Source organism: Panthera onca, chromosome B4 (genome assembly GCF_046562875.1).
Source record: "Panthera onca isolate mPanOnc1 chromosome B4, mPanOnc1 haplotype 2, whole genome shotgun sequence".
In the NCBI taxonomy this organism is placed as follows: Eukaryota; Metazoa; Chordata; class Mammalia; order Carnivora; family Felidae; genus Panthera; species Panthera onca.
Genome location: NC_138345.1, coordinates 81288075 through 81303824, shown reverse-complemented (window position 1 = coordinate 81303824; position 15750 = coordinate 81288075). Strand labels below are relative to the sequence as shown.

Here is a 15750-nt window from a genome sequence, read left to right as displayed (position 1 = left end):
TCAATTACTGGGGAAAAACATAACCTTTTGGACAGTATCCTTAAAGGCTTGCTTTACTTGCTGGTTCCTCAGGGTATATATAAATGGATTCATCATAGGAGCCACAGAGGTATTGAGAATAGCTACTCCTTTGGTCAATGATGCCTTCTGTTTTGCGGAAGGGTTGGCATACATGAATATACAGCTTCCATAAGAGATGGAAATGACAATCATGTGAGAGGAACACGTAGAAAATGCCTTTTTTCTCTGACTGGAGGAAGGCAGTTTCAGAATTGTTCTAATGATGAACATGTAGGATAGAATTATTAATGCCAAAGTGAAAAGCAGTATGACTATTGCAGAGTAAAAGCCAATCACTTCTAGGAGCCATGTGTCTGAGCAAGATAACTGCAAGAGGGGAAAATAGTCACAAACAAAGTGATTGATGACATTGGAGCCACAGTAATCTAACTGGAGAAAAAGAATAACTGGTGGGAAGATATTTAAGAATCCTGCCAGCCAAGCACAAAAGACAAGTAAAATGCAGACTCTCTTGTTCATGATGGTTGCATAATGTAGGGGTTTACAGATGGCTACATAGCGATCATAGGACATGGCAGTTAGAAGATAAAACTCAGTTATACCCATGAAGATGACGAAAAACAACTGAGCAGTGCAATTATTGTATGAAATTGTTTTGTTTCTGGTGATAATTGTGCCCAGAAATCTAGGAATACAGACAGTTGTAAAGGATATTTCTAATACAGAGAAGTTCCTGAGGAAGAAATACATAGGGGTCTGTAGATGGGAATCCACCAAGGTGAGAGTGATGATGGTCAAATTTCCAGTGACACTTAATAGATATGTGATAATTAAAAAGAGAAAAATCACAGTCTGGAGCTCTGGGTCATCAGATAGCCCTAGAAGAATGAATTCTTTGGGTACTGTGTGGTTTTTCATCGCTGATCATTTTTCCCCACTTTCAAACAGAGGATGTATGTTCCCCTATAGAAAATAAAAGAGTTAAAAGAAGATTGAGGATAGAATATAAAATCTTAAAATGTCCATGATGGTGAATAATCTATGAAAGCCAAAAACACATGTTCCCCTTCAGCAACTCTGTCCAATTTCTATTGGACCTTACATTCAAGTAATAACATGATCTGAAGTTAAAGATTGATCTCTTATTGTTGAGTATACACAATCACAGGCCATGGATTATAAAAAATGTCTTTTGGTAACATTTAAGCAGAAGCTATTTCTTCTAATGTTTCAAGATTAAGCTTGTAACTATTCTCTTTTTTATAAAAACATAAAAATATTCTAATGATTTTTCTTTTACCTCAATATTATAAAAACTAGTCTGGATTATGGATAATCTAAATATAGGGTTTGAAATCTTATAGGAGTGATTTAGGCTGCCCTCACATTTTATATTTTGAAGGTACATAGTTGAGGGAACTTTCACAAGATTAAACAACTTGTCACTATAGTAATCATCTCACTTAGAACATACATGTCTATCCATGGGAATGTTTTGTTCACATTCTCTCATAAATCACTTTTTTAATAAAATTTTTTTAAATGTTTACTTTTAAGAGAGAGAGAGAGAGAGACAGAACGCCCAAGTGGGGAGGGGCAGAGAGAGAGGGAGGCAGAGAATCTGAAGCAGGCTCCAGGCTCTGAGCTGTCAGCACAGAGCCCAACATGGGGCTAGGACGCAGAAGATGTGAGATTATGACCTGAGTCAAAGTGGGAGACTTAACTGACTGAGCCACTCAGGCACCTCATCTCATAAATTACTTTCTTAAGGGTTTGATTGATGTTATATCTCTCTTATCATTTGTTTCCTTTTCTGATAAAAAGGCCGAACAGCCAAGAAAGTACCCTTCTATTCCTTCTATTACTAAAATAAATAATATCCTGGAAATAGTTTAATTCATATAATGCCTAACTTTTTTTTTTTTTTTTTAACAATATTGTCATGGAAGATAAACATGTAGATAATCAAAATAACAGACACCCTTTCCAGTAGGGAATTTTAAAAAATTTATCATTTTTTAATGTTTATTTTTGAGAGACAGAGTATGAGCAGAGGGGGAGGGAAGGGGCAAAGAGAGAGGGAGACACAGAATCTGAGGCAGGCTCCAGGCTCTGAGCTGTCAGCACAGAGTCTGACGCAGGACTCTATCCAACTCATGGACTATGAGATCATGACCTGAGCCCAAGATGGCTGCTTAACTGACTGAGCCACCCATGTGCCCTGGGAATTTTTTTAAAAACCCTACTTTTATGGGGCGCCTGGGTGGCTCAGTCGGTTAAGCGTCCAACTTCAGCTCAGGTCACAATCTCACGGTCTGTGAGTTCCAGCCCCGCGTCGGGCTCTGGGCTGATGGCTCAGAGCCTGGAGCCTGCTTCTGATTCTGTGTCTCCCTCTCTCTCTGCCCCTCTCCCGTTCATGCTCTATCTCTCTCTGTCTCAAAAATAAACATTAAAAAACAACAACAACAAAAAAATAACCCCTACTTTTATAACAGAATATGATTTCAAGTTAGAAAGAAATGAACAATCCAAGATTTATTTCTGTGTTCCTCCTTTAACATTGTATTAATAGTCTCTTGGTAGTAAACAGTTATTTAATTTTTAATATTGAAAAGTTTATAAATCCCCAAACATATACAAATAATATTTTTTGAAGATATTGGTATAAAATGAAGACATATATATTGAATGAAAAATTTACTTACTCTGGTTCTTCTGGATGATTTAATCTCAAATTTTGTCATCTGATTTGCTTAAATATTTACATAATTTCAGAGCTGCTAAATTGAGTTAGCAAAAGACTTGGTTTCTATTGTGCTCTCAAAAGAAGTTTGTTGTTTTAGCTTTTTCAAGTTCTTAAGGATCATAATTCTCTTTGTTGGTAGATTAATTATATGTGACTCATGATATCCTTCATTACTGATACTATGAATTTCTGAAAACATTTTATTGCAGTACAACTCATTCTGGCTTTTCATCTCTTATCAAGCTCCATGTACTAATTCAGTTACACCTGGGTTGGCTAGTAAAGTACTCTCCCATTTGCCTCTTTTCATATAGTACAAAAAATGATTGATTAAATCATTTTTCTTTCTATTCATGTAAACATTTGAAATCAATAATTTGTAATTCTGATTATACATCTATAAAATCTAAGTAGTATTTTCCCTAGGTTCAGGGACTGCTATATTTTGTTGCAAATGCTTCTTTGAAAAATAGAAAATAAGGAATGTTCCTTTCAATGTATGCCATACAAATGGAACTGGACCTATTTAACTATGTCTTTTTGTTGGCCCAGGGGAATTCATTAAGTAATCTGAGTGCCAAGGAGAAGAATCATTAAAGATACAGGTGAATCATTTTTATAAACATTGATTAAGAAGTATAAAAGCAAATTTATTAGGTAAATAGGCAAATACATAAACAGTGATAATGAGTGTGTGGGAGCTGGACTTGGAATTCACCCTTCTGATTATACAAGGAATTCACATTTTCTCCCAGAAACTCTGGACTTTTCCTCAGTAGAATTGGTGTCCTTATATCCTTTGAATTCTGGCAACCCCGAGAGGAATTCTTTAGCAGAATGAAATGGTAGAAAATGCTGCTATGGATTTCCAGTGTGACTTGATTGCCTTCTGAAATGGACAACCTATTAAAGACATGAGAAGATTTATCCCTGTATTGGCCCTTTGAATTTAGGGAAACCCTTCCCAAAGCTCCTGCTAATGTGGCTTTTATTGCCTTTTGACTACTTTCTTTCATTATGTTATTTACTTCCATTAAATCCTTGTTTATATTTGTGCATGTGACATCTTTTTGTTGTGAGAATATTTATGAACCAGTAAAACAGTCGGTTGAGAGTCTTGATTTCGTCTGGATCCATGATCTCAGGGTAAAGAGATCTAAGCCCAGGCTCCGTGATGAGCATAGAGCCTGCTTGGGATTCTCTCCTTCTACCCTTCTCTCCCGTTCATGCTCTATCTCTAAAATAAATAAAAAAAATTATTAAAGACTTTCTCTGAAAACCTTAACTGACATCATATTACTAAATAATTCCAGTGCATATTACTAATTAATTTCAGTGATACATTATCATCCTTTATAGGTAAGTCCCCTCCCACCTCTCAGGATGTGTGACTGGCCTCCTACTTACTGAGCACCACCATTTAATTGAGCTATTATTCTACAAATTAAATCTATAATCTCAGAAGTTTATCAACTGACAGATGATGTTGGATCTCATATATTATTAAGTGTAGCCCAAATAGTTGTAAGAATTTTTCTATGAGAAAAACAAGGGTTTGCATCCATTAGAGAATCCATTGCTACCATTAGAAAGCTCATTAGGAAAACCTTAACTAGAAATGTTATAATTGATTTCATGAAAAATCAAGGAAATAGATTTTTACGTAGTTGTCAAGTGTCCTAATGTAAAATAAAAGAAAAAATGAGCACCAAATGCATTAGAAATATTCAGTTAATTATTTCTTTGTCATTCAAAGTTGTCTAGTTATGATGAAACACACATTTTATTTGAACATTGTTTTAAAAGCTAAATGTCATGTGCATTATTATATAAATAGTATGTGGTTCTGTTGGACAAAATATTTAGTCAGGGCTCTGATTGCTAGGACACTGGAGCCATTCTACGTTATTTAAACTTATTTATTCAAAAAATATTTATTGAATACCCACTACATGGCAGACACATGTTCTAAATGAGGAGGAATAGTGACTTCCAGTAAATGTTTAACAGCTGCCTCAGCGAGTGGAGGTGAGGAGCCCATCAGTAGAGTTTATCAATTTTGAAGATGTAAAGTCTCCCACCATGGCAGGTGATGTGGCCTTTCTGAATGCAGAATTGAGGAGACACAAGCACAGTTGGCTGTTGGGAAGTGTAAAGGCAGGTCCCAGCACAGCACTGCTGGAACACATCATTGTGTCTACAAAGTGGACAGAGATCCCTGCTTTCATGGGGTGAGGGATATAAGACAGACAATAAGCAATGGACACAATTGATTAGTACATTATATGGTCTTTTGTAAATTAATGTTTTGTAAAGGAAGAGAAAATTTAAAAATCTTGGAAGTGGAGAGCCACTAAATTTCAAGTAGTGTCATTGGGGTGGGCCTTATTGAGGGGACATGTGGATGCCTGGCTTATCCCATGCAGATATCTGGGAGGGGAGTATGTCAGGGTTAAGAAACATTTAGTGTAAATGCAGTAAGGCCATAGGAGGAAAATAATGTTCTTTGCAAAGAAAGATTTATTTGTTTCTTCTTTTCCAGTAGTTTTAAATGTATTTAGTATTCTTGTGCTAATGCCCTGGATAGAACCTCTAATAGAGTAATGAATAAAAGCAGTGAGAGTGGGTATGTAACTTATTTTTGTTAAAATTACTTTTTTTTTTTTTTTTGGTGTGAGCATGTGTGTGTGCATGAGAGAGAGAGAGAGAGAGAGAGAGAGAGAGAGAGAGAGAGAATCTCAACCAGGCTCCACGCTCAGAGCGGAGCCTGATGTGGGGCTCAATCCCACAACCTAAATCAAGTGTTGCATGTTCAACTGACTGAGCCACCCAGGCACCCTTAAAATGATTTTTCTATTAACAAAGTATATTATGAAACAAATAAGGTTTTGCATCTTTTGCACTTAAATGAATTGTATGTGTAAGCTCTCATATCAAAACAGCCACAAAAGGTATGAGAAACTTATAACTTAACTGATTTTCAAAAAGAGCTGTTTAACATCAAGCATTTAAATACACTACTGAAACACAGTATATGTACTTGATCTGTATCTAGGAATATTTATTTCTTTAGGCTTTTTAAAGAGCTGATATGGTGTATATGGTAATTGTGGAGTTCCAAAAATAGGGGCTGCTTCAAGTTTTTCCTAAGTGTATATTTATAATTGTGTTTTCAATTAATTATGGCACAGAAAAGTTAAACTCAGTACTTGGAAATACTTTTAGAGTTCTCAAAAAAATAATTGTTATTTTTTTAATTGCACTTTTTTTGCATAGTTACTAAGCGTGCTATAAAATGGAGAGGATAGTCTCTGTAACATTCTAATAAGACTAAGTTATATTTATGATACTTATATAGTAAATTAAAAAGAATGTTAAACATGACAATATTTTCCGAATTCTTTGAAAGAGTGTTTCCTGGTAAAATCATAAAACAATTTTAACTCATTGATCTTGGGTCTCTCTTTGCATTTCTTTGATTTTCTAAGTATGATTTTGAAAGAATTGGTATTTAAAAATATTTATAAGAAATGAGGCCAGTCTCATGGTTACAGAGTGGGAAGACTAGCTCAAAGGAAGGGAAATGCATGAGAGATGGATTGGAATTTAAATAGAAAAAACATGTGTGTGTGTATATATATATATATATATATATATATATGTCTCCTCAGTAAACTGCTGGCAATAAAAGTTTAATTAAGAAAAAATAACTCCAGTGAGGCTGTGTAGATATTAATAAACTTTGGAAGGGCCCTACTTTTGTTTAATTGCTCCTCATGTGCCTTTAATTATAATAGCACTTTTATTTCTTCATTTTTTTTGAGAAAGATATAATCTTTTTTGCCCTGTCCATGAAGGCTTGCTTGACTTGCTGATTCCTTAGGCTATAAATAAAGGGGTTCAGCATGGGGGCCACTGAGGTGTTTAGCACAGCAACTCCCTTGCTCAGAGACACTCTGTCTTTTGCTGATGGATTAATATACATGAAAATGCAGCTGCCATAGGAGATGGAGATGACGATCATGTGGGAAGAACAGGTGGAAAAGGCCTTTGTCCTCTGACTAGCAGAAGGAATCCTCAAAATCGTTCTGATGATATATATATAGGACAGAACTATTAACGCCAAAGTGAACATTAGAGTAAACACAGCGCAGGAAAAACCCACTATCTCTAGGAATTTTGTGTCTGAACAAGAAAGGTGTAGTAAGGGGAAATAATCACAGGTAAAATGGTCTATAACATTGGACCTACAGTAATCAAGTTGTATGAACAGCATAAGTGACGGGAATATGATTAAGAATGAAGCCAGCCATGAAGCAAAGACAAGGAGTATGCAGACTCTGTGATTCATGATGGTCATGTAATGGAGAGGTTTGCAGATGGCAATGTAACGGTCATAAGACATGGCAGCCAAAAGGTAAAATTCAGTGACTCCCAAGAGAATGTAAAAAAATAGCTGAGCAATGCAGTCATTAAAGGAAATGGTTTTATCTCCAGTCATCATGGTGCCCAGGAACTTGGGTATGCTGACAGTTGTGAATGAAACCTCTAATAAGGAGAAGTTTCTGAGGAAGAAATACATGGGGGTCTGGAGGTGGGAATCCAGCAGGGTAAGGGTGATAATGGTCAGGTTGCCAGTGATGCTGAGCATGTAGGTGATGAGCAGAGAGACAAAGATCACCACCTGAAGCTGTGGGTCATCTGACAATCCCAGGAGGATAAACTCTGTTATTTCTGTGTGGTTTCTCATATTTTTCTTCTCTTGTATAATCTAGAGTAGAAAACACAAATAGAAGGATTAAAGAAAAGACGGTTACACAGATAGTGCTGAAATTTGTCTCTGCCAAGAAACAAATTTAATTTAATATAGAGGTCTTTAAGACAACTTAATAAAAATAGATAAAATGTTTTAAAGTAAGGTTTTACTACATACGACACTCTGTGTTTTACATAGAATGATTTTTCTTAAAGTCCTTATTTCACAGATTGGAAACTGAATCTAAAAAGATTTTTAAAAATCTTGTCAAAATCATATACCTGAATGAGAAAACAGGGATTTTAACCTAGGTTTTCCTGAATGTTTGATAACTGGAATAGAAGTGCTACCTGTTGACTTTTTAAAAACACTTCCCTGAAGGGTTTTCTTCCCGTCGGGAAACTCCTTGTCCTTTTTCCAACCCCAATAAAAGTGACTCATTTCCTCATTTCTGTCACCTAATTCTCCGTATTATTACTTACTAGTATAATGTAGAAAAGATGATGTGTTGGGAGAAAGGTCACTCAAATGTGGATGCACCAAAATTTGAAAGTCATTGAAGTTCAATTTTTAACAATGTGACAAAATTCCTAAGTTTTCACTCCGGTTCACATTCTTTTGCAGCCTCCAACTCCTCATCTGAAGCCAGAGGTAATGAATTCTTTGACATGATATCCTCAGATTTTAGAGAGTACAGAGTGGAGAGAAGGCAGGATAGAAATTTAGTAGGTTGGATCCACATAGTCACAGACTAAAGAAACCGAACTGTATGAATACTAAAATTATCTTTTACAGAACTTTTTTCCTTCAGAGTTTCTTCTATTTAAATGTTGTTAGTATTATCTCTCTATATATGAATTCTGCTTTCTATTCCATATTATACTGTTTATATTTTTCCTTTTATCTACATGAGCATTTATCTACATGAGCATTTCCTTTTATCTACATGAGTTATAGAAGCTTTATTTTGTCACTGCCTTGGAGTAATCTATGAAACAGCACATAAAACCTCCTTATTTTCTTTTCCTAAATAATTAATCATAATAATAGTAATAATAACAATGCATTTTAAAGTGAAGCTAAATTTTCTTCAGTAAATCAAACCAATCTATTATCATATCCTGCATTGTGTTCATTGTCATTAAATAGTAAAGTATTCAATTCAGTGTCCTGAGAGAAGTTTTATAATAGAATATTTAGTTTCAAGATATAGGATTGTTGATTTTTGGTATATAATGCATCATAATACTGTGAAATTTCTTCCTTGTTTTTTCTTATGTGCCTGAGTTCTCTTTCCACTCACTTTACTGTTTAGCAAAAAATATTGCTGTTGATAATTTAAGGCAAATTCCAACTGAGATGGTTAGTGGTAATGCTACTAGGAAAGCATGTGAGATTCACAGGAAATGAACATTTCTTTTGCTATTTCTCAGGGACTGAAAAAAACAAGCTAAAGAGCACTTACAAGAGAAGCAAACATCACAATGACGTATTTTGTAAACAAATGAATGGTGATTCAAGTGTATGATGGGTATTTCAATCGTAAAAGTCATTGTTCTCAATGAATAATCCTCTATAATTAACAGCTATGTGTACAGTCTTTGATCTATAAATTATTTCTGTGATATATTTGGTAGAGTTATGAAAAATATACCCAAGGTTCCAAGACATCATTTCAAGCTTTCCTTCCTAACTACTCAGCCATGTTTGTTTTACCCAGCTACATGTAACTTTTGTCCGAAGCTTTGTATTCCCCTTTGTTCCTTTCTTTTCAATGGATGAATTTGGCTCTGTCATAGGTATGTCATTGTTGAATCAAGTGTGTCATTCATTGAAAGTGGAAATTAACCTAGTCTATAAACAGCTACTTGTTATTGTGTTAAATAAATAGCTGGAAATTACTTTAAGGACACTACTGCCATTCTATATAAATTTTGGGGAAAAAAACCCACAATAGTATTCCTCAAATTGTCCAATTTAAAGAAACGACAATTTTTAAAGGCCTTTGAAAGATTAAGAGATTGTTTTTCTTTATTTTTGTAATATTTAGGAGATTAAATTCCACAATATAATTGGAAACTAATTTTATCATTATGCACTACCTGTGCTGAATTCTCTCTTCTTAAGTTAAAACTCCTTAAAGTTGTGACACATATATTCAAGGCAATTTGCACCCACAAGGTTAGTACAGTTTTCTAACTCTCTATCTTTCTCTCACTTGACACTGTTGGTGTTAGGTGTACATGTTGGGCTAATTTGTCAGAGAAGAGAACAAAATATTGGTTTAATGTGGTATCTTGAGTAACAGTTTGGTTTTGTAACAACCACTAGTTTTTTTTCCTGGAATGAATTTTTCCATTCCTGTGTTTGCTGACATCTAATGTCATGCAAAAGCTTCATCGTTACTGAACGCAAAAAAATCTCATAAGAAGAACCTATTTAATGTTTTTCAGATTATAACTTTAGTAATGCCTCAGAATATTCCTCAAATTAATTCAGAATCCTATTTCCCTGAGTCCTCTGGAAAAAAAAAAAAAAGAGCTTTCTTTTCTCCTAATTCTATAGAAAGGGAAAGTTTGAATCCCAAGTAAGATCAAAGCACCAACCAGTATGAATAGAATAATGAAGGAAAAATCCTTACGTTTTCATAGAGATGTTCTACTTATAACCTGAATGTCTTAGTTTGTTAGCTATTTATATATATTTGAGGATAATTTTTAACTTAAAAAAGGAAATGAATTCTTAAAAAATGTATGGCATCAGAACTTAATATTTATTTATAATGAACGGTATTACTGGGGCAACTTGTGGGCTTTGCATTCAAAGAGAAATGGATCAATAATGCAACTCAGTCACATTATAGTATTGTGACTTTGAACAAGTTACTTAACATGAGTTGTAGTTTCCTTAATTTTAATAAATGGCAATAGTATCTCACAGAATAATTGTGAAGCCCAATTTAAATGAAAAGTAAAATTATACAAAATATACAAAATTTTAATAAAATGTACTCCCAGACAGTGGTTTCTATTATCTTTATTTTCCCCAAAATAAAATCAGTAACATATTTGGGGAATATTGCCCCATTGTAAAATACCAAAAACCATGTTAGAGTGCCCTCATTTAAGAGACAATGAAAAGTTTTAGGCTCTTATCTCATTTACTCAATATGATAATCTTATGTTCCTTTGAAGAATCTGACAATGAAACAACTTAAGTAACATAAACAAGATCAGACACTTGTTCATGGTAGAATTGGAATTCCTAACTCTTTCTGCCTGAAACTGGAGCATGTACTACTTATTAAACCTGTATTCAATAAGGAAAATCAAATTCAGAGAATAATTTTCAGAAAATTAATAAAAGAATATATTATTATGACAAACAAGACATGTAACATCCTCATTGTTCATTATCCTTGATAAATACAGATGACATGACAGCCCCAAATTATTCTATGGATTCTGATGAAAACTTAAGTATTAATGAATTGATGCAAACCAAAGGAAATTTTTCATTGTCCTCACTTTACAATCTTACCTTTGTCATACAAATGCACCACATCAACTGGTCAAAATGATTTTTTTAAGAAAGCGTATTAACAACTATTTCAGTTTTAGATCAGGAGAGTCAGTAGTTTTAAAATCAATCTTTCTCAATATATTGGAATTACTTTATAGCTAATAATCTTTTACACATTTCCCATTGTAGCCATGGGAGCAAAATTAGTGAAGAGAAGCTAGGTTTGGAGTTACTTTGGGCCTTTCTGGACAAGGATTCTATATGGATTTTCACCTGCATAAGGCACATGTTTTATCATGTATGTCCATGTCTCCCAGCAAATACTCCAGGGAATCACATGTGCCAACAAAGGCCTAGAGGAAAATACACTAAGGATTATACAAATGTTATCAACATTTGTACCACTATTGGAATAGGAAACTTTTGAGATAATGCCCAAAGAGATAGGACGGGCATAAGAAATAAGCCAGAAGCATATGGAATATTTTGCATACTATCTAAATAAGAAAATGTACAATGTACAAAGCTTTTGGAGAGGTTTCCTGAATTTCCTAAATCGGAATTTCTCTGAAAAAATATGCTCCCACTACTTTTCTTGCTGGGTGAAATGCTGAGACAACTTAATCTTACGTGAAAACATTGCATTTTTATCATATACTAAAATGTCTTCATAAAAGTGGCTCTCCAAGTGAGTATGTATCAAATTTATTCAGAAATAATAATTTATTTTAATAATAATTTAATTATTCAGAAATAATAATATAGAACAATAAAAATTATAGAGCACTAAAAAGAGTGGGATATAGTTCAGTGCTCACTGGGTTCCCATTGAAAGGCATGAAAAAAGTATGGATTTAAATATTCATTGAACTCTTCAACCTTTTCAAAAAATCACTTGAAGTTACTCTCCCATAATAGTAATTAATTCTTACTATTAAGAGTTCTTAATTCTTGAGAAGGATCTACTATCCAGAAGGTCTCTTTCCATTTGAAAGATGTGCAGTGTTTAACCCAGTAATTAATAGAAGCATAAAATCCAGGAACTTGGCACGATTTTACAATTCGGATTTCTTTCAGTCTCATTTTAGAAACGACAAAAAAAAAAGTCTGTTGACTCAAGCACTATTTCTTTCGTTGAACAAATATCTATCAAGGACCTGATATCTTTAAATAGTATTCAAGATTTTACCTAGTTACACTGCAGAGTGTCCTTTTTTTTGCCAAATAAATATTTATTTGAAGAAAATACTACTGTATGGACCACATCTTTGAAGTCTTGCTTCACTTGCTGGTTTCTCAGAGTATAAATGAAGGGGTGCAGCATGGGGGCAACAGAGGTATTGAGAATAGCTACTCCCTTGGTCAATGATGCCCTTTCTTTTGCAGAGGGATTAGCATACATAAATATACAGCTTCCATAAGAGATGGAGATGACAATCATATGAGAGGAACATGTGGAGAAAGCCTTTTTTCTCTGACTGGCAGATGGGATTCTCAAAATAGTTCTGATAATATACATGTAAGATAAAATCACCAATACCAGAGTGAATAGCAAAGCAACCAACACAAAGTAAAAACCGATGACTTCTAGGAGCCATGTATCTGAACAAGACAGTCGTAAAAGGGGAAAATAGTCACATGCAAAGTGATCAATGACATTGGAAGCACAGTAATCCATCTGGAGCAGAAGCATGAGGGGTGGGAAAATGGTCAGGAACCCTCCCAGCCACGCACAGAGCACAAGCCAGGTGCAGAGTTTCCTGTTCATGATGGCGGTGTAATGCAGAGGCTTGCAGATGGCAACGTAGCGATCATAGGACATGGCAGTGAGAATGTAAAATTCTGTCACCCCCATGAAAATAAAGAAAAAGAGTTGGGCTGCACAATTGTTATAGGGAATAGTCTTATCCCTGGTGATAATTGCTCCTAGAAATCTAGGAATACAGACAGTTGTAAATGAGATTTCTAAGAAAGAGAAGTTTCGGAGGAAGAAATACATTGGTGTCTGTAGATGAGGGTCCACCAAGGTTAGAGTGATGATAGTCAGGTTTCCAGCGACACTTAATATGTATGTGATAAATAAGAAGAGGAAAATCACAATCTGAAGGTCAGGATCATCAGAAAGGCCAAGCAGGACAAACTCTGTGATCACTGTGTGGTTCATTTCTCCTCTCTGTTTCTCCTTTTTCTTCTCTTAAAGATATTTAGGTGGCAAGAGTATTAAAGGGAGGAGATGAAAAGTATAATTCATGATGATCAATATCACCATCATTGATACAATTCTAAAATATATTCTATAATCCATGCATGATATTATTTTCTATTGAACTCTCTTGTTTGCATTTGGTTTTCATACACATTTGTGAGTTCTGCTTTATTTACTAGTTTTCTTATTTGAAATGGAGCAGGGGAAGTTTGGAAATCTTCATACAATAACTCACATCATTGAGAGATGATAAATGATATCAGTGCTCCTTGCTTTGTCCAATTTATGCAAATCATTACATTTTTGTTAAAAATTTTAAATATGAATTTTCTTTCCTTTCTTTTATGTATTTATTAGATATACCACCCCTTAAAAACGGAAATGAATGCTCTTAATTCCATCACAAGGTAAAAGTGCAATTTAGAAGACTAAAATAACAACCATTATACTTTTTATGATACAAGAAATGAATTAATGACTTTCTTAGCATAAGTTATTTAATTATTAATTTTTAGATGTTAATATTTTGGGAGATAGCTATCAAGGTAATAGGGAATGTTGTATACATATTATATAGTAGTATATTATGTATGTTTTCTATATGAGAGTAAATAGCCTATTATTTTATATAACAAATAGAGAACATATTCACTTACTTATTGGATAGTCTTGTAATTTCATCAAAATCATCAATGTTTGACATCTTCTGCTATATGCCAATAATGTATATATTGAACTTTTTTTTTTGAGCTTAAAGGGACATACAGTATTTATCTAGTTTTTATTTTACACGGAAGCACAAATCGGGAAAGTAACTAATTGCTTCAGATCTTAAAGCTCTGTCTCTGAGATTGTTACCCAGTGCATTTTCCATTTGAACATCCTTTTTCCTATATATTAGCTTTATGAAAAAATGTTTGATTCTTTTATAATTCTGCCCCACACTTATCTTTTACATGAGACCATTGATCTATAAGTATATTTCAGAAAAATATAGGAAAATGTCTTTTATTCATACTAACCCATTCAGTTAATTCTCAGCTGTGCTGGATATGCTATGCTGTAGATTTTGTTTCCCCAAATTATGACAGTTACCTACTTTAAATTTTAAACAAATTTGTGCTGTGAAGAGTAGAATGCACCTCATTGCTTTTCTGTCAGACTGTAGCAAAGTTCACTAAAATCAAATTTGATTTGCTTTGTCTCCATTTTATGATGGCTCAAAGGAAATACTTCAGGATATAAAAATGGAATGTCAGAAACCTTAAAACAATGTAGAAATAATATGACAATCCTCTTCAATAATGTTGATATAAAAACTTAAGAAAGCAATAATTAGAGAACTGAGTGGGATATAGCATCATATATGGTGATGCTAAGGACAGATTCTTAAGATTGGCTTCCCTCTAGTTTCACTTATAGCTCAAATTTTCCAAGTCTAATTGTTTTTGACCTCAAAAGAAGGTTTTATTCATTGATCTCCTGGGAACAAGGCCAAGTCCAGGTCAGATCTGTGCTATATGGGAGACCATGAGGGATTTCTGGAAGCCTTGCATTTCTCAGTAGCCTTTTAGCTCTTCTCTATGGTGAATCTCCCTTGAGCATGGTTATGTTCACCTTCGTATCCCACAGAGAACCTGAAATGTTGTCTTCTATAAAATAATTGCTTCCATTAATCACAATTACCTAACATTTTGTGAATAATAAAAACAGTTGTGAAACTGACTTTCTTACAAAAATAAAATTGAGAATCTAATTTATATTTAAGCTTCTGGAAATACAAAGTTTTTAACATATACCCTTTTTGTTATTGTTTATCCTTAGGATCTGTTAGTGGTGAGGCACTGAGAACTAAGGCCATTTCATAATTCTAAATTAAATAATAACTATTAAAATGCACAGATTATGTTCACATTTTAATGTTAATTACATAGGTTAATTAATTTAATCCTGAGTACATATAGCAATATTTACTTATAATACCAATTTGCCCATCTTACTTTTCATCTTAGCCTTTACGTTTATTTATCACTTATCATACCTTTAATATTCTAATGAGAAATATCACCAAGTAGTAATGTTTTGTTTATTTGAAATTCTGGGTAGTGAATTATTGTTGATTATTTTCTTTATTGTTGTTTTTATGTTTCTCTAATATTTGGTAATAAAACTTTTTACATGTAAGCAGTTAATAAGGCATATTTCTATAATTGTATAAACATATAATACATATTATACAATAACTAGTTAAAATTAAATAAGTGTCATATATCTAAATAAAATAACAAGCCATATATTTAACATAAAAAATACGATAGTTTGTATAATCAGATAATGGTAGAGTTACCATTGCAGAAGTAAATCACAGCTGGAATGCATGTTTATTTGGGAATTAGTTACTGAAAGAGCGGAGTTAGAGTGTGGAAAAAAAATGGAAGAAAAAGGTAGGCATAACTCAAATTTATGAGTGTGTATTTAACCTAGTAATGGAGCACTCAG

At 33.7% G+C, this 15750-nt stretch overlaps 3 protein-coding genes across 3 annotated transcripts; all 3 read right to left on the bottom strand.

Annotated features, from left to right (window-relative positions):
• LOC144616807 (olfactory receptor 6C3-like) lies at positions 1-976 on the bottom strand. The gene has a single exon (XM_078449176.2). It carries the CDS (start codon positions 937-939, stop codon positions 1-3), a length of 939 nt encoding a protein of 312 aa, XP_078305302.2. The 5' UTR covers positions 940-976.
• Positions 977-6431: 5455 nt separating this feature from the next.
• Positions 6432-7534, bottom strand: LOC144616808 (olfactory receptor 6C1-like). The gene has a single exon (XM_078449177.2). It carries the CDS (start codon positions 7515-7517, stop codon positions 6570-6572), a length of 948 nt encoding a protein of 315 aa, XP_078305303.1. The 5' UTR covers positions 7518-7534; the 3' UTR covers positions 6432-6569.
• Positions 7535-12234: 4700 nt separating this feature from the next.
• Positions 12235-13209, bottom strand: LOC144616986 (olfactory receptor 6C3-like). Its single transcript, XM_078450520.1, has one exon. The coding sequence runs from the start codon at positions 13207-13209 to the stop codon at positions 12235-12237; it is 975 nt and encodes a 324-aa protein (XP_078306646.1).
• Positions 13210-15750: the final 2541 nt, after the last annotated feature.

What these genes read in the sequence shown, in the direction of transcription:
- LOC144616807 (XM_078449176.2), bottom strand. Translation starts at nt 939, where the DNA reads ATGAAAAACCACACAGTACCCAAAGAATTCATTCTTCTAGGGCTATCT.
- LOC144616808 (XM_078449177.2), bottom strand. Translation starts at nt 7,517, where the DNA reads ATGAGAAACCACACAGAAATAACAGAGTTTATCCTCCTGGGATTGTCA.
- LOC144616986 (XM_078450520.1), bottom strand. Translation starts at nt 13,209, where the DNA reads ATGAACCACACAGTGATCACAGAGTTTGTCCTGCTTGGCCTTTCTGAT.